General features: G+C 40.5%; 1 protein-coding gene across 1 annotated transcript; it reads left to right on the top strand.

Moving 5' to 3' along the window:
- Window positions 1-3,125: 3,125 nt before the first annotated feature.
- Window positions 3,126-22,423, top strand: nob1 (NIN1 (RPN12) binding protein 1 homolog). Its single transcript, XM_034160326.1, has 8 exons — window positions 3,126-3,143; window positions 5,774-5,845; window positions 6,025-6,165; window positions 6,283-6,414; window positions 6,593-6,850; window positions 8,583-8,680; window positions 21,708-21,852; window positions 21,938-22,423. Exons 1-8 carry the CDS (start codon window positions 3,126-3,128, stop codon window positions 22,205-22,207), a joined length of 1,134 nt encoding a protein of 377 aa, XP_034016217.1. The 3' UTR covers window positions 22,208-22,423.
- Window positions 22,424-22,670: the final 247 nt, after the last annotated feature.

Genomic DNA, 22,670 nt, shown 5'->3' with positions numbered 1-22,670 from the left:
AGATGGGACCTGATTATTCAAAACCTTATAAGTAAGAAGAAGAATTTTAAATTCTATTCTAGAATTAACAGGAAGCCAATGAAGAGAGGCCAATATGGGTGAGATATGCTCTCTCCTTCTAGTCCCTGTCAGTACTCTAGCTGCAGCATTTTGAATTAACTGAAGGCTTTTCAGAGAACTTTTAGGACAACCTGATAATAATGAATTACAATAGTCCAGCCTAGAGGAAATAAATGCATGAATTAGATTTTCAGCATCACTCTGAGACAAGACCTTCCTAATTTTAGAGATATTGCGCAAATGCAAAAAAGCAGTCCTACATATTTGTTTAATATGCGCTTTGAATGACATATCCTGATCAAAAATGACTCCAAGATTTCTCACAGTATTACTAGAGGTCAGGGTAATGCCATCCAGAGTAAGGATCTGGTTAGACACCATGTTTCTAAGATTTGTGGGGCCAAGTACAATAACTTCAGTTTTATCTGAGTTTAAAAGCAGGAAATTAGAGGTCATCCATGTCTTTATGTCTGTAAGACAAATTAATTAATTTAATTAATTTGTAATTTATAATAATAATAATAATAATAATAATAATTAATAGTATTAATAATTAATTGATTAGTAATGTATTAATGTTAATGATATTAGTAATTAATCAATAATAATAATTAATATTCTTTGATTAATCATTAATTGATTGATTAGTAATTAATGAATTAGTAATTAAAATAATTTAGGATCATTTATTCATTTATATAGCGCCAAATCACGACTAATCGCCTCAAGGCGCTTCACAAACATCATTTAAAAGCAGAATAAAATGAAATAAGATTAAAACACAATAAAAAAAATTTAAAACATAAATAAAATAAGTAAAATAATAAAAATAATAAAAAAAGACACAATCATATAAAATACTAATGATAAAACAGGAAAACAGTTTATTTAAAATAAATAAACACGAAATATATCAGTCTGTGTGCAATGAATGTCTACATTATACAAGTTTCACTTTTTGAATGAATGACTGAAATAAATCCACTTTTTCATGATATTCTAATTATATGACCAGCACCTGTATGTATCTTCTGGGCTGCATCTAGTTCTGTTAATATTTCTTTTTCAAATTCTCCCATTTTTTACATCCAGCCCTATTTCCTTTAGAAATTTCCTTGACAAAAATAATAATAACAGTCTGTCAGGACGTCAGGTTATGTGTTACACATATATATATGCGTCTGTATATATTTTCCAACTTATTCCCATTGATGAAACTTCTTCTCATTTTCTGCCTCATTTTCTTATTAGGAGTCGAGTGTGTTCAGGGCTCCCTGTTTGTTTACTAAATACACACACGTTACAGACCTTGAAATCCAACAGCAGGGGGCGCTATTATCCAAAGATTTATGAACATACGAATTAACGTGCTTGTCCTTTATCATGATTTTCTCCATTGTGAGATATAAAAGTGTCTTATCGTAGCGTTCGTGTGTATGTGCATTTTAACACCTCAGCGCACGAGTGACGTTACGATATTCTTCAGAATGACAATATACACAACATGCATCCAGCAGCAGACACGCTGTCATAGACAACTGCCTGTAAAGTTTTTTGGCAAGTTATAACTTTCTAAACAGTGTAATTTGTAATGAAAGCCGCTTCTTTTGTGCAGCTCTTTTGGCACCATGTTTGTTTTTTCGGAGAGAGCAGTACTAAGCTCCTCCTACCCCTCCGAACGGAGTGTGCATCCAGATTCACTCCAAACGGAGGGTTTGAAGCCCTTCGCCTACCCCTCTGCCTCGCTACTAAAAGAATTGAGACACTCCGTCTCTCGTGCCCGCACAAAACGGAGGAGAAGGGGTAAGGGGAAGGGCCAAGGGGTAGAATTGAGACTCAGCCTTAGTCGGAGGTCCCCAGCTTCTGACTCTGACAAACTGTTATGTTTAATGGCTGACTCTACTGCAGTGATGTAATCTACTGTCGGTATATGTTTAGGGGTCACTGATAAATTTAGTCCTTTAGCGAGCACATCCATTTCTGTCTGTGTAAGAACCCTGTTGGAGAGATTCTTTACCCAATTTTCCCTGTTGTCACTAATTTGTCTGGGTGTATCTTTAAAAATACTCCCCCTGAAAGTACGCCTTTTCTGCACTAAAAGGTTGTGAAACTTCCTGATTTGCCGCTCCTTACTTTTTAAATGCTCAGCCATTTCAATTTTAACTATGAACTTTGTGATCTTATTATGGGCCTCTTCCCCCACTAAGGTTTCTGACCTTTTGTGCAGACTATCCAGATTATTTTGGAGGTCTAATATTTTAAAATGAAGCCTTCTAATTCTAAGACCCAAAATCCTCCTAAGGTAACTGTGCTGGTTCTTTTCTGCTGTGTGACCTGCTTCTAGTGCCTTTTGCTTCATGCATTTGGGAATAACATTGTTTTGTTTGCATCTCAGGTTAAATCTTAAGTGGTTTCTAAAGTTAGCTATCTTTTTAGCAGTCTTTTCCAGCTTACGTACCAGTGCCAGGGCATCATGCCCACAGTTGGTCGCAATGTTTCTGTGTAGGCTCTCAGTTGTCCAGGTGGTTTCCATAGTAGAGAAGCTTGAATCTTCGACTATTCTTCAATTATTCTTCTCTACAAGAGTCAAGACAGAAGTCAGACCACCAGAGCAAGAATTTTAGCTGAGGAAGCTTCTGCAATTTGAAGCGAAACGTCCTCGTGTCAAGCAACCCAGTCCAGTCGAAGATTCAAGCTTCTCTACTATCCAAACTCCTCGACTTCGATGGTTTGAACTCCATCCTTGCTGCAGTTGTAAGCTCGACCAAGTCCTCCAAGATCCACCTGCCCTCTGGGACCGACCTGGCCGTAATTGTCAAGTCGTCCATGAAGGCCCTGACTGGGACCTGCTGGATCCCACTCGACAGTACGGCTCCCCGCCTTGGCTTCTCCACTGACTTAACCAGGAGGTTCATTGCTGCAGCAAAAAATATTACTGAGATGGTGCACCCTGTTGCAATTCCAACCTCCAGTCTCTGCCAGTTGGTTGTGAAGTCACCCGAAGAGAAGTGCATCTTGAATTTCCCAAAGTAGTTCTGGAGGAGTAGCTGGACTTTGTCAGGGACATGGTAGGCTTTGAGTGTGTAATGGACCAACTTATGGGGCACTGTACCATAGGCATTTGTTAGATCAAGCCACAGGACTGCTAGATCTCTGTGTGTGTGTGTGTGTATATATATATATATATATATATATATATATATGCAAGTTTAATGTTTAACACGTTACTGGGATGATCAGCTGTAATTACATGTGTTCCCACATGAGGGCAAAGCTACTGAATACTGTGTTAAAAATATAGCAGAAGAAGAAGAAACTGTTGTGAAAGTGTAGTGACATGGACCCACAACAGGGGGCGTAAATGAACGGACAATAGAATGAGTTAAATTTGAACACTTTACTGTTGTGGATGCCACAACCACACACAGCAGATTATAGAATAAATACAAAGTCAGTGGATAAAGGTGTCGTGTGGGCAGGCTCGACGATAAGAGACATCCATCTAGAGAAGAACCGGAACCACACGATTTCCTCCGCCACCGAACCCGAAGGATACTGGAGCCGCCAGGTCCCGAGTCCCTCAGGTGGCCACTGCTGGTGAAGAGCAAAGACAGTCAAGTGTGGGTGTGTGTACACCCAGTAACAACAACGGTGGGAATTCCACCTCCACCTCTAACACACACTCGTGCAGTGTCTGTCTATTCACTTATCTGGCGGAAAGCAGAGCAAAGCAGTCGCGGCCCACGCCAGTCCTCCGGGGAGACAGCTGCAACAATGTATCTACTGGAATCAATATTGGAATATTCAGGCTGAGAGTATTACCTCCGTAGAAGAACGATATCTCGGTGACGTGGTGGAGGTGTCATCCTGCTTTTATCCGGGGTGAAGTGCAGATGATTGGTGACAGCTGTCATAGTTGATGAGTGACAGCTGTCACCTCGGCTGTTCCTGTGAGGCAGCAGCGCCCTCTCGTGCCTGAAGCCCGCACTTCAGGCAGGGCGCCCTCTGGTGGTGGGCCAGCAGTACCTCCTCTTCTGGCGGCCCACACAACAGAAACAGCCAGATATGTAACGCTAGCAGCTGCAGGTTTGGTGATTAAAACGCCCACCGTTTTTCTCTTTTCTGCAAATATATGTACTTATGTCTCCATATACATTTCTACGCACTTTTTCTTGTTCCTCCCTTTTTAATATTATTATATTTAAGTAAATATTGGAGGAGTGGGGTACAATTAGTTATACCTAACAGCTAACATTAGCTTATCTAGCCGGCCTTAGCAATGTTCATCGTAGCTTACAACATAGTTGGTTCTTTTGTCTTTGATAACCCACATTAATTCATACTTTTATTCATACTTTTGTCCACATTTATTTTATATGTATTTGTTAATACCGTTACTGTAGGTTTAACTACACTATTATACTTTATACACTAATTACTGTTTTTGTTGATCGTGTTAGCTTGCTGGGTACGGTTGGCTTATTAACGGCTAATTTAGCTCTTCTATAATTAGCTTATTTTCGCTATTTACATTTTTATTTTACATGTGTAGATTTTTAATGATTCATCAGTTTATGTGTTCTTTTAAACATAACATATAGTACCTAAGTTCTTAGGTTTCCATTTGATAGCATATAGATTATGCTTTTTATTTTCCTTTAGTATGCTAACAGAGTTATTTTAGATAGATACCAGTACACATTACATCATAGCTTGTTTCTATAATAAAATACCAGATTTATAGCTTAGCCTACTAACTATATTTAATTTTACTACTAGTCTACATACTAATTACCTTTACTACAATCTTCTCCTGTGATGTCTTATCCTTCTTATGTCTTATTACTTATTATATTACATATACCTTTTTCTTGAGCTCTTTTGGTGGGTAGGGAGAGTTCCCGTGGGATAAAAAAAGCTTTTCAACCTACCATCCCTGGTTCTCATAAGTGGCTCTACTCTACTCTTTTCTACTCTCCTATTTTACGCTTCGTTTTTAGATATTTAGGTACACCTTTATATACTGGCATAGTTCCACCTCAGAATTGGAATATAATATATAGGATATACTGAATTTTCATGTTTTGTTGTTAAGTTGTTTGGTCTCATTTAGGATGTTTCATTTAATAAAAGATGTCTGAAGGTCTGAGTAGAACATTTTCATTGTTTAAATGGTAAATGGACTGCATTTATATACCACTTTTCCATCTGCATCAGACACTCAAAGCGCTTTACAATGATGCCTCACATTCACCCATTCACACAAACACACACACCGATGTCAGGCTGCTGCCATACAAGGTGCCCACTACACACCAGAAACAACTAGGGGATTACGGACCTTGTCCAAGAGCCCTTAGTGATTTTCCGCTCAGGCTGGGATTTGAATGGAGGATCCTCTGGTCTCAAACCCAACGCTTATCCACTAGACCATCACCTCCCCAAATATATTTGTTAGTTTCTCTCTGCTGCCCGCCCTTATGCTAAGCTAGGCTCGTAGTTACCGCCTGCTTGTAGTTTGTTTCCGGTCTTTATAATAAATGATGTTTGTGTTCAGGTTAATAATTTCAGTGTGTCTTTGGTTTTGTGCTAGGCTAATTAGCTTGTTTAGCTAGGTTAAAAGCTACCATCGACATACTGTTGTAATGTTGAGCTAATTGGTTTCTTGTATTGCAGTTGGATCTGATAGAACTTTAACTTTCTTTATTTTTAGGTTAATATTGACAGTACACAGTGCCGCCCAGAGGCTCCGGTTAATGTTGCAGGGTTCCATTTTCCCTCCAGGGTAAGAGTGTTTGTCTTTAATCGTCTCACGTAGTTTTAATTACAGAGTTCACATTTATTTGTGGAGTAAAATGAGTTGTTTTTCTTTTTTAAATAGTTAAACGTTTATACTCTTCGGTTGAGGTTGTGTTGAGAGCGATGTAAAATCAAAATGGTTTTGTTTCACTGATGACTTCCCAGAAGCCCGCGGACAGTTTGATCAACCGGCAGACAGAAAAAGAGGCGGAGACATCGCGTCCAGCCAACCACGAGGAGTTTAATAGTTTTCACTTCTGGAGAGTCCCGCTGCCGTCCCTCGATGAAGACTTGTTAAGTTTACTGGTCAGTAAAATCCAAGAGTCAGCAGGTTTAGCTTGTGGCTGTAGTGAAGCACGGACTCCTCCAGGGGCATTAGTGGCACCGCTGGTCTTCTTCAGTGTATGTTTGCTGCTTCTCCAGGAACCGGTGGACAACAAGCACAAAGAGGCTGACGCACAAAGTCACGCCGCCGCTGATGATGAAGAGTTTAATAGCTTCCGGTTCTGGAGAGACCCGATCCAGTCCGTCGATGACGAGCTGCTGGATTCACTGGTAAACCTGCTGAGGTCCATTTTCAGATTCATGGAGATGTCCCATGATGCTTTGCTGCCAGTGTCCTTTATCCTGTTTCTGAAGACGGTGTAATGATTAATCACTGTTACAAATATTAATGTATTTGAGTTTTTCTGATGAATGATCAATCAGCTAACTATTGCCATGTTTGTTACAGAAAGTGGGCGGAGTCTCTGAATCAAACAGCAGGACAGACCGACTGCAGACGGAGGAGGGGGTGGAGCACAAACAGGCTGAGGAACAATCGCCAGATGAAAACAAAGAGAATGAGCCTGAAGATGGCGATGATGATGATGATGAAGGAGGAGGTTGGATCACTGCCAGTAACATCACACAGGTCAAGATGGAGTCTGCTGATTGTATGGCTCCGGCTGATGTCAAAGTTGCATGTCTGACCACCGACTTTGCCATGCAGGTAGCAAATTCTCTATTACTTTTTTTGGGGGGGCTTTTTTTGCAGGGGGCACTCTGCTCAGTAGAAGGTAGATTAAAATTAAATCACTGCTACATGAACAATTATGAGGTAAATTGCACTATTCCTGAGGATTAATGTTATTGTTGAACAAATCCAGAAATCTCAGTCAATCCAAAATGTTAACAGAAACCAAAAACCTGAATGTTTAGAAAAATACAGTTTTGGCTTTTTTATGGGAATACAGTCACCGGCCACTTTATTAGGTACATGCTGTTAATACTGGGTTGGAGAACTACCTTCATTCTTGGTGTCATAGATTGAACAAAGCTTTGGAAACATTCCTCAGAGATGTTGGTCCATATTGATGTCATGACATCACACAGTTGCCTGTTCATCCAGTCTGTCCATCATCCCTGCCCTTAAAGCATTTTCATCCACACAACTGCCGCTCACTGGATATCTTCTCTTTTTTGGACCGTTCTCTGTGAACCCTAGAGAAGGTTGTGGGTGTAAATCCCAGTAGATCAGCAGTTTCTGAAATACTCAGACCGGCCCGTCTGGTACCAACAACCACGCCACGTTCAGAGTCACTGAAGTCCTCTTTCTTCTCCATTCTGATGCTCAGTTTGAACTTCAGCAAGTTGTCTTCACCACATCTTGATGACTAAATGCACTGAGATGTTGCCATGTGATTGGCTGATTAGATATTTGTGAACAAGTAGGACAGAGGGAGCACGTTGCACCAATCCTGGCCTCCCTCCACTGGCTGCCTGTGCACTTGAGGGTTCATTTGAAGATTCTTTGATTTGTTTTTAACTCTTTAAATGGCCCCGCCCCTGCCCTACCTCTCTGAGCGCCTGCACGCTGTCGCAGCTCAGCTGATCAGCTGCTTCTTGAGGTACCGAGGTCCAAGCAAATGCTCAGAGGGGATCGAGCATTCTCAATTGCAGCTCCCAAAATTTGGAATGATCTACCTGCACATTAGGCGTCTTCACTGTCTGTTTTTAAAACCAATCTTAAAACTGACTTTTTTCACTTGCTTTTAACACAATATGAGACTTTGCTCTGTTTTAGTTGTTTTGGTTGTTTATTGCTGTTTTGTTGTTGTTGGGTTGCTTTTATTGTGTGTATGACCTTCATGTACAGCACTTTATTTCAGTTTTGGCTGTTTGAATGTGCTCTATAAATAAAGTTGAGTTGAGAAGTGTACCTAATAAAGTGGCCAGTATGTATGCACCAATTAGTAGGCAACTAAATTAAACATTAAAATGGACCCAAAGGTTCTCAGTAAGGTTTAAGACTGGTTGGGATGGGTTTGTGTCATCATTGTGTCCTTTTTGAGGACTTTGCTGGTTCACCGAGCATGAGGACATGTAGCCTGTTACCCGTGCCCCTCCTCCACCTCGTTGGCGTCTGACTCCGAGTGGTGGTGTGCATCTGTTAGGCCCGTTCACACTGGGGTTGGCAATCCGGCTCGAGCTGGATTCAATCTGGATTGCTTTCTAGCTGGATAGTGTTCAGACCGACTTTTCAAATCTGGCTCATCTTATACACACACACACACACACAAACTCAAACCAGCTCAAGCTGAAAGACGTGTCTGGGACTCAGAGCACGTGTGTGTGTGTGTGTGTGTGTGTGTGTGTGTGTGTGTGTGTGTGTGTGTGTGTGTGTGTGTGTGTGTGTGTGTGTGTGTGTGTGTGTGTGTTGTGTGCGCGTGTGGCCTTTGCAGAACGTTCTCATTCAGGTTGGCCTTCACATTCTCTCTGTGAGTGGGATGCTGATCAAACAGGCGAGGAATCACATCCTGCGATGTCACGCCTGCTTCAGGTGAGTCCGTTGTATTTTTTCCCCCTGTGGTGGGGGGGGGGGGGGATCCTGTCCGGTGCCTGATCCCAGTATCTTGACTGCACACCTTTGATAAAAATACCTTATTTGGTATGTTTGGTGTATTATTCTATCTTCTGTACATGAGCTGATTTTATATAAAAGCTTAATTTTCTGTTTCCGGCCGAAGGAGGAAAAGGACTTTAAAACTCCTGAAGCAGCCTCAGGCTAAAAGTAGCCCTTAGTGATGTTATTCTAAGAAAAATCTTAGAATTTCTCAAATTCTTAGACATTTCTTAGAATTTTACCTTGTTAAGATGAAAAGTTGTTCACAAAGCATCTTAGGCCTTAAGAGAGCTTCTAAGGTGCCAAACTGGTAAGAAGAGGGAGGAGGACTTTTAAGAGTGTGTCTTAAACAGAGAAGATGGCAGAAAAGACAGACGGGAAGCAGAGATATTCTCTGTATGTTGAATGGCAGTGATTCAGTAACACGCTGCCGGCTCGATGGTGCAGGATAATGTTTGTGGTCGACCTCATCAGGAATGAACTTACTTTTTCCACCCAGCGTAGTGACATAATAACATCTGAGATGAAGGTCATCACAACACTGCGATACCTGGACATGCGAAGAATGTCAATTGCATGTAAGTCCTGTCAGACTCATAAAATTATTATCAAAGTAAGCAGTGTCAGCAGCCAGAGCCTAACCCAGGGGTGGGCAGCGAGGGCTGAGACGGTGCACGTTTTCCTTGCAGCCAGTCACCTCAGCAGGTGGGTTTGCTGATGAGCTTTTAACCTGAACATAAACTCCTGTGTCCGTATGCACGAAGTATCTCAACGTCCTCTCAAGGAGCTCCTAACTTAGCCTAACATTTCCTGGCAAGGAATCTTAGCCTAAAGTTCCCCTGACACGAGCATGACTATGATTCACGCACTTGCACGCCTGTTGTCGTGACGATCCCAGCTTGGCGCCGTTCTTTGTTCTACCGCCTGCCATGTGATCTGCGCTGGATGCTGTGTATATAAAATAATTATTTTGTGTCAGATTAATCATTTTCTCTACAAGTTGGCCGTTGAAAATGGCTCTAATCGCTTCCTGAATGAATCACACAGGACCGCTTCAGCCATTGACGCGTGCCTAATGAGCTGCAGAAAGCATTTGGAGCCATCTAAAAAGGTAAATATTTGTCATGTTTACATTGTCATGGCTTGGTAAAACAGTTGCGTGTTCTTTCCTTCTTGTGTGCAGCTGTTAAAGTATGTTTATAACAGATTTAATTTCTTGTTATAATCGTTCAGACGAGCTGCGCTCTGATGCGATCCGCTGACGTCACCACTCGCTCTGTTCACTTCTTCATTGCTCCACTTGACGAGTTGCACATCATGTTGGTGATTAGATCGCGCCACATAGCACCATATTTATGAATGAAAGATTTTTTTTTTTTAAACATTTGAAAATTCTCCCCTCGCGCGTCCTGTCTGCACCAGTTAAAGACGAGTTTACTCTCCAGCATGGCACAGGTCATGCCAGTGCATGGATTAAAGTTCTCCGTCACCACGACGGATTTCCGTCATTTGGAAAATGTAACCACACGCGTGCGCACGTGGTGTCATGCGTGTTTTGGGGCCAAAATATTATAGTCTCACTGTCAAAGCAACATCCCATTCTGCACTAATCAAAGCAGCCGCAGTGTCAGCATGTATGGCGCTGCACTGAGGAGGAAGGGACTGTGTGCATTTTCACTCTCCACTGTGTTTACTGCTTGCCATGAGCCACGGTCCTTCTCACTCCCAAAGTAGAACGGGGTGTGGCTTTGCTTTGAACCAATGAAACATTGATCCGATTCACTGCTTCGATGGTTCGTTGTTTTATTTTGCTTTATCTTAATTTTCCCCCGCTAAAACCCTAAAGAGCATATGTCTGTGAGTAATATTTACCTTTTTTTATGTTAAACTGTCCTGTTATGGTTTTCTAAAACAGTTGATAGATGTATTTTAGAACTTAAAAACAGGACCGATGCTAATGTGTTAGCATGTCTATGGTGTTTTCAATGTTAAAGTTAGCATTAAGCTGTTCACATCTCAGCAGAGTTTGTGCATTTGTTTTCTGTATAATAATTAATAGCTTAGCGTTTGTTGTCGTAAAAGAGTCAAATGTATTATGAATTGTATTTTTTATTTATATATTAATAATAATAATAATAATAGCAACAACAACAATAGTAATAACTAATATTGCTACAATACAATTTTAGAGATACTGACAAAAAGACCCTGATAAAACAAAACACAGCAGAAACAATAAAACCAACTAACAATGAACATACATATAGAAATAAATAAGTGTTTCCTGTGAACACCGAGTGACTCTTAAACCTCCACTTCATCCCTGTTTTATTTAAGTTTAATGACAATTTGTTTTGGTCAAACCACATCTAAGCTGTGTTTTTACACAAGAAAAAATAAAATGCAGTAAACTGCACATTTGTCTTTTTTTCATGCAAATATCTTATTAAATATAACATATTACACTTTAGTCAGGCCTTTAAAATACTTTTGTGGACTCTTGCTGTAATATGTTGTCAGTGGTTGAGATAGTTGCTTTAGGCATCTAAAAATGCTCATAATCGAGTGAAACCTGATAGAAATCTCTCTGTGGTGTGTCGGTGATGTATGTATGTGCAAAATAAAACAAAACACTACTCCAGGTATGTTTTTGATGAGAATATAACATAACTTTGTTACAAGGTCAGACGTTGATGTTGCATGATAAAGGCCTTTTAATAATAACTCACTTAAAGAAATAATGGCAAAACTCACATGTAAGTAAAAAAACAAAAACAACAAAACAAGCAACAACAAAAAAATGATTGATCGATGACTAAAATAATCATTAGTTGCAGCTAAGGATGTCCCGATCAGGTTTTTTTTGGCCCCGATCCGATTCCGAGTCATCTGATTTTGAGTATCTGCTGATACCGAGTCCTGATCCGATACTTTAAAAAACTGAATGAACAATGAACAAATGTTAAATATATAATAATTTCATTTTAATCACCTTATTTTATTATTTATCACTTAAACAGTGCACTTCTCCTTGAGGTAGCTTGAACAATCAAGTAATAATCTACCAGACTTAAAAAATGTACAAATTTCCATGTTATTTTATTTGTCTAAAAATAAATGTCCGAGGTTCCTTATGTTAAACAAGAAATGATCTAATCTGAAATAACAGGTGGTTTTAATTTACAGATGAAAGGTTTCTAAAGAACCATTTATTAATTTAGCTATTTTAATTACAAGTGTTCTAAACTTTTTTTAAACAGTAATCAGAAATTTTGAGGTAACAAACAACAACAAACATTTCCAAGGATTTTTCTTCAGAAAAACGTGGTTTCTGCACTGATCTGTGGTTCAAATCCCCGTCTGACTGGAAAATCACTAAGGGCCCTTGGGCAAGGTCTTTAATCCCTTATTGCTCCCGGTGTGTAGTGCGCACCTTGTATGGCAGCACCCTGACATCGGGGTGAATGTGAGGCATAATTGTAAAGCGCTTTGAGCGTCTATATAAATACAGTCCATTTACCATTTGTACAGATCAGTGGTTTCTGCCAGTAGTCTTCCGTGTTTTGGCCCGATGCGTCGTTCCTTATATTTGCATCCTGACAGTCCTCAGTGTCCCTCTGATGCTTTATCAGGGTTCAACACGTTCAGAGCAGCGCAGTGAACGTGAATGAAGATGGAAGCTCTTTAAGACGCGCTCCTAAGTGTGATGACTGTGCACGTCGCTCGTGCACACCATCTCTCGCTCCGTTTTGTAGACAAACGATCACAGGACAATTTGTTTTTTTCTTTTTGTTACTCACATGACAGATCGTCATCCTGAGGACTTGGTCAGCACCGGGTCCTGCTGCACACGGAGGGATGACTGAGCAAGAGTTTCGGTGGGAAAGTGTCCATCATCCTCTTGTCGTTCCATCGAGGCGTCAGGCTGAGCGCGTAAACACACCAACAGCAGTTCTGCAAAAGAAACTTTGCGTGTGTAACTCCCCCCACCTCTGTCCGGTTGAACGTATGTTTTTTCTTTTGTTCAATTTAAAAAAAAAAAAAAGACTGAGTTGAACTTTGACCACGTCAGCCTGCCGACAAGAGGCAATGCGCGCTCCCGTCAGAAGCGTCCCGTCAAAAGCCGAGCTAAAGCGACTCTTCTGACGCCTCTAAAAAGCAACGCGTCTCACACCTCTGACGCTTCCGATGAGTGAAAGGCCCATTAATCTGCAATAATGAGCCTGAAATAGCGCTGATCAAAATAATGAGGATAAAATCTATATCGGATTCCTGATTGGGAGGCAACGTTCGATTTCGATCAAGTGTGAAACCACGTGATCGGGCCCAATTTCTGATCACGTGATCGGATCGGGACATCCCTAGTTTGTTTTGTGAGTGAGCGCATTTTACAGATTAAATGGGAATAAGCCAGTTTTGAGTTTCTCAGTGCGCATGTGTTTTCAGAACTGGTGACAGTGTTACTTTGTGCACAGCAGGACAACATTGTCAGTTGCTTTAGACCCTGATTTTGTATTTTATTGACTGTACAGCAGCAACACAGCACCCATTTGGTGCATTTACCGGAATAGAACAAATCAAAATACTACAGAAGACAAAGAATTTTTACTTGACAGTTTGAAGTGAGTTTTATTTGTTTCAGAGGGCTTCATACCCATTAAAATTCACCAGAATATACAAAATTTGAGTTGCTCTTTTAAAACATTTCTGGGAGAGATCCCCCAGACCCCCCATAATCAATACTGTGTTTTTATTTCACAGATTGAAGTGTTTTCTTTGTTTCAGGGGGCTTCAAACCTTTTAAAATTCACCAGAATACACAAAATTTGACTTGGTCTTTAACCCTGTGGGGCCGATGTCGTTGTATACGACGGCTAAGACCAAGCTTTACTAAACTATAAATAACTTTTTAATGATATGAGATAGAAACTTACTTTTATTTTTTTGCTGAAAAGTTAACTCCACAGACTTTTGAGCCAGCCAGTCTTGAGCCAGGACAGTCTCAAATACCTGGGTGTTCACCTCAACAACAAACTGGACCGGACTCACAACACTGAGGCCCTGTACAAGAAAGGCCAGAGTCGCCTCCACCTCCTGAGGAGACTGAGATCCTTTGGAGTGAGCAGGCCTCTGCTTAAGACCTTCTATGAGTCTGTTGTAGCCTCTGCTCTCCTCTATGCTGTCATCTGTTGGGCTCCGGGTAGCACAGAGCGGGAGAGAAAGAGACTGAACAAGCTGGTCAGGAAGTCCAGCTCTGTCCTGGGCTGTCCTCTGGACTCTCTGGAGGAGGTGGCTGAGAGGAGGGTGTTAACCAAGTTCAAATCCATCATGGACAACTCCTCTCACCCTCTGCACTGGACTGTAGTGGAGCTGAGCAGCTCGTTCAGTGACAGACTGAGGCACCCTCAGTGCAAGAAGGAACGATACTGCAGGTCGTTCCTCCCTGCTGCTGTCAGACTGTACAATAATCACATGCAATAATATGTCCACAAATCACGTGCAATAACAGCTCATTTACTAATCCCTGCACTAATGTCACCTTATCACACCTAAACTCCATTTCACATATTGTAAATAAGATGCTCCTATCTCCTTTTCAATCCCAATCATGTTTATATATGTATATGTGTATATGCATATGTATACATATATATGTATATAGGTATGTACGTGGGTGTATGTGTGTGAGTGTGTGTGTGTGTATATATACATACATATTCTATTTCTACCTCATTTCTTATGTCTTGTCCTGTTACAAGTATTATTATTATTATTGCTTATTCTTGTACACACTGTTCGATGAACATTGTCCTCTACTTGCACCCACCTTGTGTGTTTTTTAAGAGCTGACGTAACGTGAATTTCTCCTCTGTGAGATCAATAAAGTTTATCTATCCATCAGCCATCTTTGTACTCCTTATAGAAGCTGTGTGATGACGTGCACAATGTGAGTGTCCAATCGGAATTGGTTCACCGTCACATGGTTTTCTAAAATCCAGTCGTAGGCCAGATTTACTTCACGTGAAAAGCCAAAGATAATTTTCAGGAGTGATGTGTTACTAGTTGGCCCGTTTGAATAGCCCCCTGGGTGCTCCAATGAGTACATACTATTAGTACATACTCAGTGTGCCCTGCGCCATTACGTACAGCGATCAGTGAAAGCAGACGGAGAGCCTCTGATGACAATCTCACGTGCTTAAACAAGGAGTGTGTAACTATCAGCATTGCTCCACTAGTTTGCATGTGAATGTTACTGGATAACTCTGTTGCTTTCTCTGCATAAAGCACTGTTTACCATATCAGTGGACAACAAAACGCATAGACCATTTTGTATATATTGTTCAAAATGTGCATTTGTTTGTTTGAACCTTTTTGTTGTTCAGTCTTTCACACAAGACCTCAAATTACCTTTATAAAGTGTCAAAACAGTTGTTTATTATAGTTTGCTGTGTTTTTGAATAGATGTGTGTGGAAAATTATTTTTTGCTTTATTTTTTCCTTGCCTATTTCTGATTGTAAACCTTTATTACACTTGTAAAACACAACAAAAACATATATATTCTGAAAGCACAGGTTGTCTTGAAAGAAAAGAGACATAAAACTTGATTGTGGGATGCTAAGAGCATTAACAGCAATAATAAAACATTTATGCCAGGCGAGTGAACTGTCCAAAAAATGCCCCTCAGACCCCAGAGGGTTAAAAAAATGTTCTGGGGGGGGGCACCCCCAGATCCCCAGATCCCCAGAATCAAGACTACACCCCGCCCGCCGCCATCCTTCTATGTACCTTTATGTTCAAGTTTTGCATTCTTTTTATGCTTTGTCTGTCTCTCCTTAGAGGCTATTTAGAATACGCCACATTATAGGGAATCGCTGGCATTGATTTTTGCCAGGAAAAACTTTCAGTCAGATGAAAATTTATTGCTTTAACCCATGTGCTAGTGCGTGAGTTACAGGCATGCTCATGTCAGGGGGCCTTTCGAGTGAGCCAGGAGGTGTCTGAGAGCAACTCTGAGCAAGAAGGCGACTGAAACTCCAGTCTTAGTGAGGAGGTGGGATTGACCCTGTTGCTAGGTATGACGTGGTCCTGTAAGAGCTGTGATTGGTTGTCACGGAAAGGGAAGGGGGAAATAAAAAATAAATGCACTCTGTGCTCCTACATATTAATGAACAGTAAAATCAACTGATCATATAATTGGATTAAGAAATGTGTAATCATGCAAATCATGCAAATAATTTAATGTCATGATGATGATACTCAGCAAAATGAAATTGGAGTGATCGCTGGGCCAGTTCCTAAACCTGTAAATTCTTGTGCTGCAATGCATTATGGGAGTTCTGGGTTTTGGGGTTTTAAATGTTACTATTGTGGTTCATGTTAGTTTAAAAATGTTGTTACTGTTGTTGATTTATTGAGTTTTTGTAGTTCAATTGCTTTAGTGTTTTAAGTGTCACCATGGTGTCACCATAAGTGAAAAGTGTATTGTGGTTGATGCTGTCCCTGTGTTGTTTCATCTGAAAAATAAGAGCGCCTCCTAGTGGCAGAGTGCCAAAAAGACAAAAGCTCTCTCCTGTCTTTCATTATTCCACGCAGTTCAAAACAAAATGAATTGTTAGACAGCTTGAGACGTTTGAACATATCTCATTCACATGCCGATTATCTACATATGAAAAGTGTGTGAGTTTATTAATAAGTTCAATGTAAGTACATAATATAATTGTAAATACATTAAAATTACATGCATGACACAAGAAAGTGAAAACACTTATTTCCATTGTGGTCCATTTAAAAATCAAATAAAAAATAGAATAAGAAAATAAAATATCAATAATAATAATAAAATGATAATATTGATGTGTGTGTATATGATAACAAGAGCCTTAACAATTTATAAATACATTAAGACAGTAAATTAACATAAATAACGGCGTAGATCAAGCTGGTAGTGTGTTACTGACTCACTGTCATCCTCAGTGGTGGGCATAGTTCTGATAATCCGATAACCGATAATTATCGAAGATAAAGTTTCCATTATCGGATTATCTTTTCAGATAACTTTGAAAACCATTATTGGACTAAGTATCTTCTGATAAATTTTTGTCCGATAATTTTTAGACTTAACGTGGTAAATAAAGCTGAACAGCTACAAACATTTATAAAATTTAAAATCAGTTGAGCACCTACCTGTTAAATGTTTTGTAACAGATGTGTAGTTCTACCCTCTGCAAAAAGAGGAGAGTTGCTTCTGGAAGAAACCACTCTATCCTCTGCAGGCAAAGGACTGTTCATGGCAGTATTCGCCCTGAAGCTGGGCTGATATTTTCAATCACTGTTCTCGGTTCCAGCTCAAACTGTACCACAGAACCGCACGGTGTAAAAGTTCAGAGCGCAGGATTTATGTTCTCACACACATTGTACGTTCAAAAACCACACGTCGGACTCGTGTTTCCAGAAGCAAAATGTAAACAGAAGATTTTTTCAAACTTAATTTACAAAAACTATCAATGGGAGACATCAAAGTAAAAAAAACAAAAAAACATTACGAGACAGGTCTGCGGTGTTTGCAGATGCACAGTGTGAGAGGTTGGACACTTGTAGCGCTTCAGCAGCAGGATACCCTCACGACGGCCGACCAGAATATCAAGCAGGTTTGATTTTCATCTGACCATACGATTGGCAATCAGGAGGTGGTCGTGAGATGTTAAACGCAGCTTGTTACTCCATGTATACTAAACGATGCAGGACGCAGGATTAACCTGAAACTGTGCGATACAAAAAAATTCTTGTACCATGAAAAATCAGCTGAGAAAGGGCCAAAACTCGCACTGGCACCAGTAGATCATGGCAGTGTTCTATTTATTTTGACACCAGTTATAATAATAATAATAAATTTTATTTATAATGCACTTTACGGGTGATTCTTAGACTACTGGCACTTATTATGTCCTTTGAGCATATTGTATGAAAAACAGAAAAAAGGGGAAATTTCACACTTTTATAGTTATCTTTACAATGGAACGGTGTTAAGAAATTTGTTCTAGTAGTCTATAATGACTTTTTCACCTTTTTTAAGCATCATTATATGCAAATATTGTCATTTTGTGCTTGTCCCACACCCAGACTTTTGATCTTCAATGATAAAAATGAATGGTAAAGAAACATTTTTTCTAATGTTTTAAAATATCTCTGAATAAAATATCAGTAAAATAATCAAAACATAATTGGGGTATTCAGTGTCATACAACTGTTGTGATTTTTTTTAAACAAAATGTAGTTGTCCCACACTATTGCCGTAATTTCCACCACAACACTGTAATGTCCCTTTAAACAGTTTGTATGAGAGATTGTTTGGGTAGTTTCTATGGAGATAAACAGTGACATCAGAGCACATGTATATAGCGCCAAATCACAACAAACAGTTGCCCCAAGGCCTGTAGATAAAGAATCACCCTTACATTTGACACCAAATCCCAAAGTGCTACAGTATAAAACAGAAGAACACAAAAGACTATTAATCAATGTAAAATCAAAATAAGAGCGATAAAACAGTAGCAATTATTTAGCTAAAAGCCAGAGTAAAAAGGTAGGTTTTGAGTCCTTTTTTAAAAGCATCCACCATCTGTGGAGCCCTGAGATGGTCTGGGAGGGCATTCCATAGACAGGGAGCAGCCACTGAGAAGGCCCTATCACACATGGTCTTGAGCCGTGTCCTGGGCACAGCTAGACAGTGCTGTTGGCCTGACCGGTCCTAGTGGAAGTGTGTGGTGTGAGCAGTTCAGTGAGGTAAGTGGGGGCAGCACCGTAGAGACAGTGATGAGTGTGCAGGAGGACTTTGTATTGAATACGGCAGTGAATGGGGAGCCAGTGGAGGGAGTGAAGAATGGGGGTGATGTGCTTGTGCCTGCGCACCCTCATCATCATCACCCATCATCATTATATCAGACGGTTATCTAATTACAACTTGGCTTTTTTTTTTTTTTTTTTTTTTTTGAAAATGCCTTTTTTTTACAAATAAAAAAAATGACATTTTACAAAAGCACATTTATCTGTAAACACCAACACATGACATAGTGCATTATTCAACATTAAAAGATATATGACTGAATTGACATTAATGGAGTTATTCTATCAGTATTCATTTTATTTATACACCAAACCATAAGTCAGCACTGCTTTATTTTCCAAGACCTCCACCTGACGGCAGCGCTGTGATTGAGTAGAGTTGAGCTTTGTGGTTCCTCTCAGCTGCTTCTGTGCTGGAAGCCATGTAGTAAACAGGAGCTTCCAGCAGGGGGCAGGACGCTCAAAGACAGAAGTGCTGACTCATTGTTTGGGTCTGTTGTTGCTTTTGATGCTTCCAGAAACAATGTTAAAACTCAAAATCAGCTTGTTAGTAGTTGCAAGTTTTCCGTTAGACAATACTGGAATTTATCGGTTATCTGTAACTTCCGATACATTTTTGGGTGTTTTTTTGTTTTATCTTTATCAAAGAAAACTTTTCAGTTATCTGATTATCTGTTATCAAAGTTAATTTTTTGGTTATCTGTGCCCAACACTGGTCATCCTACATACAGAGAATGTCTCTGCTTCCTCTCCGTCTTTTCCGCCAGCTTCTCTCTTTAAGACACTCTTAGGTTTCTTAAAAGTCCTCCTCCGTCCTCTTACCAGTTTGGCACCTTAGGAGTTCTCTTAAGGCCTAAGGAGATTTGCGGACAACTTTCATCTTCTAAGATTTTTCTTAGAATAATGTCACTAGGAGCTATTTTTAGCCTCAGGCTGCTTTGTGCATACAGGCCCTGATCATCAATGAAATCACCTGCTGAGGTGATTGGTAGAAAGGGAAACCATGGCACGATTGCCCACCACTAGCTAAACTCGCCTATTTGAGAAGAACTTGTCTTATGTGCTGCAATCTCTGCCCTCACTTTGGATTACAGCACGTACCAGAGTGTCCTACGGCACATAACATTAAGCTAATCAGTATAAACTGGTCAAAAGAAAGTCTTGCATGGACTTTGAGAACTGATTTAGGGTCATTTTGGGGTGCTGAATCAGAATTTGAGCCCAGATTTTCTCTGTCACATTGCAGTTTTTTTTGCAGTCTAAATGTTCCGTATTGATGGATGATACAAATGTTATTCATTCACTCACAAGTTTGATGCTATGAATCACACAAAAGCAGCTTCAAAAGCAGAATTTTTAAACCAGGTTCATAAAATGTGAACAAAGAGCCGTAATATTGTTTATGGCGCTGAAGAAGCGAGAGAGAGACAACTTTTGCTTCCGTGTTTGACACGAGTCGTAACCACGAAGTTAGAAAACCAGCTGTTTCCAGAGAAAATAATAAGGTTAAGAAATGTTGTCATTTTTAACCGTATCATTGACTGTAACCGCTTTCGTTTCTTAACATCTTTGCTATTGTGTGACAGGTTCAGACTCTGACTTCCAGGCCAAGGAAGTGTTGCAGTGACCCAGATATTTTCTGTTCTGTCTGTGGCTGCTTGACTTTACCACCTCAAAGACCTAACATCAGTACTTTTATCTAAAGAGTGTACTTTGCTTATTTCGGAGTACCACTTGGTGACCAGGACAGAAACTGGGCGCCTCACCAAGTTTGCACAACTTGTGTGGAAACACTGAGATCCTGGTCTCAAGGACAGAACGCTGAGCTCAGAATTGGCGTGTTGATGGTTTGGAGAGAAGCAAGAAACCACTTAGATGACAACTATGTCTGTCTTGTAAACATGGAGGGATTTAGTAATAAGAAAAAGAAACGGCACGTGCAGATCCATCTGCTGTACCAGACATCGATGACGACCAGTTTACTTCTTCCACATCTTCATCCACTTCTGATGATGAAGAAGAAGAGGACACAGTGCATACGGTCAAGTCTCTCTGTATAGTCCGTCCTGCTACTGATCATTTTAAAGTGACACTTGTACTGTTTCCTGTATTTTTTCCATGCTGTTGGTTTAAAGCTGCAAATTTAATTCTGAGAGAAAGACACAAAACTAAGAAAAAATGAGCTTTTCAGTGGTGACGAGCATAATGCTGCAGATTGTATTATTCAATATGTTTGACGTGTTTAGTATTTGTATACGGTGGTCAGTAACGCTCTAAAAGGATGCGAACATAAAAGTAGTTTTGAAAATGCATTCTTAAGGGAGTAGCTGACTTAGTCCATATATGGGTTCATAAAGGCAACATAAATTTTAAACTTTCAGCACAAATATCAATTTTGTTTTCACATCTCAAAAAAGTGATGTAACTCCAGATTTGGATTCAGTGCCCCCAGATTACCCAGCATCCTTTGAAAAAGTCCGTGCAGGAAAACTGGTGTTGACCGGTGCGATCGACATGTCAGTGAGGTTTCTTCACACGTGTTCAAGCTGCGTCACAATTCATTTAGGTTTGCTGAGTTCCATCATCATGACATTAAATTATTTTCACGATGACGCATCTTGGTACAGTTCAGGTTATATGATTGGTTGATTTCACTGTCCGTCCGTAACTGGGAGCGCCGAGTGCATTTTTTTTGTTTTTGTTTGTTTTTTCTCTTTCCTTTTTTTGTGACAACCAATCACAGCTCTTAGAAGACTCAGGAGTTTGTGTCTGGTGGTTGCTCTCAGACACCTGCTGGATCACTCGGAGGCTGACATTCCTTGATAGAGTCTTTAGACGGACTTGGCAGCTCTGGATACGGGTCCTGGTTTTTCCACCTCAGCCTGAGGAGCAGCTCAATAAAGGAGTTGTGTTTTATAAAGGTCACAGTAAGGTCAATGTCAGGCTTTTCTGAGAACTTGACATGGAGAATGTAGGCATCCACTTTGGAGACAATCTGATCATCCAAGAGATTTTATTGCGTTGTGACAGACGGGCACTAGGAAGGCAGCGAGTGTCGTCCTCCATCACGGCGGCTTGTATTTCGTGATGGCAGATTAGTCAAATGTGTTTTCTCTCCAGAACAACCACCAACATGGCAAAGGTCTTCTGTCCTCACTGTGGCAACAAGACACTGAAGAAGCTGGCGGTGACTATCAGCGAGGATGGCGGCATGCAGATGCATTTCTCCAGGAACCCCAAAGTGCTGAACCCCAGAGGCCTGAGGGTGAGAAAATAAAAACAGAGCCAGTATTACCAGGGGTTCTGTTGAGACGCAGGTCCGCCTGAACAGTTTGTGTTTTGTGCCGCAGTACTCCTTACCGCTGCCTCAGGGGGGCAAACATGCCAACAACCCCCACCTGGTGGAAGACCAGCGTTTCCCCCAGCAGAGGTTGTCCAGGAAAGCTCGCCAGAAAACGGACGTCTTTAATCCTGACTACCTAGCAGGAGCTTCGCCGTTCTGTGAGAACGACATCTACAGCCGCGCCGCCAACCTGCAGATCCGGGACAGCCAGTGTGGCGGCGGCAGGTGGCGAGCCAACCCCAACTCTGCCCGCAAGAAGTTTGTGAAAAAGAAGTGACTCCGTTTAAAGGTGTTAATGACTTGAGCGCCGCGCGTCGTTCTACAACCAGAAAACTAAAGGCCTGCTGCTGTCACACAGCTGTCGAAAGCACTCGCCTGACCAGAAATGTCATTTATTTTAAATATATCATAAAGTCCTGAATTTAATGCTCTGTGCCACACGAGTCTTTCCTCCAAAACTCTGAATTAAACATTAAACATGCATAATAAATCATTTGCTACATATTGTCCACGGGGACTGTAGTTTTTCAAAAGTATTATGTGCACAGCAGGTTAGAGTTTTCAGGAACTGCAGCCGCTGGGGTCGGGATCCTCCTTAGAACACAAAATGACATAAGTATTTATTGGAAGTTAGATTGTCTACCATAAACACACTTGCATAAACAAGTTAACACACACACAGTCAGTAATGTAGACATGTTAATAAGTGATGGATGTATTTAAAATATGAAAGTCATCAG

The sequence above is a fragment of the Thalassophryne amazonica genome, chromosome 2, assembly GCF_902500255.1.
Source record: "Thalassophryne amazonica chromosome 2, fThaAma1.1, whole genome shotgun sequence".
Lineage (NCBI taxonomy): Eukaryota > Metazoa > Chordata > Actinopteri > Batrachoidiformes > Batrachoididae > Thalassophryne > Thalassophryne amazonica.
The sequence above is the reverse complement of the archived record's forward strand: the minus strand, read 5'-3'. Positions and strand labels throughout refer to the sequence as shown.

Excerpts from the sequence above, each read along its gene's own strand:
- nob1 (XM_034160326.1), top strand. Across the intron at positions 6,851-8,582 it reads CCACCGACTTTGCCATGCAG|AACGTTCTCATTCAGGTTGG; the intron begins GTAGCAAATTCT and ends TGGCCTTTGCAG. Across the intron at positions 21,853-21,937 it reads TGAACCCCAGAGGCCTGAGG|TACTCCTTACCGCTGCCTCA; the intron begins GTGAGAAAATAA and ends TTTGTGCCGCAG.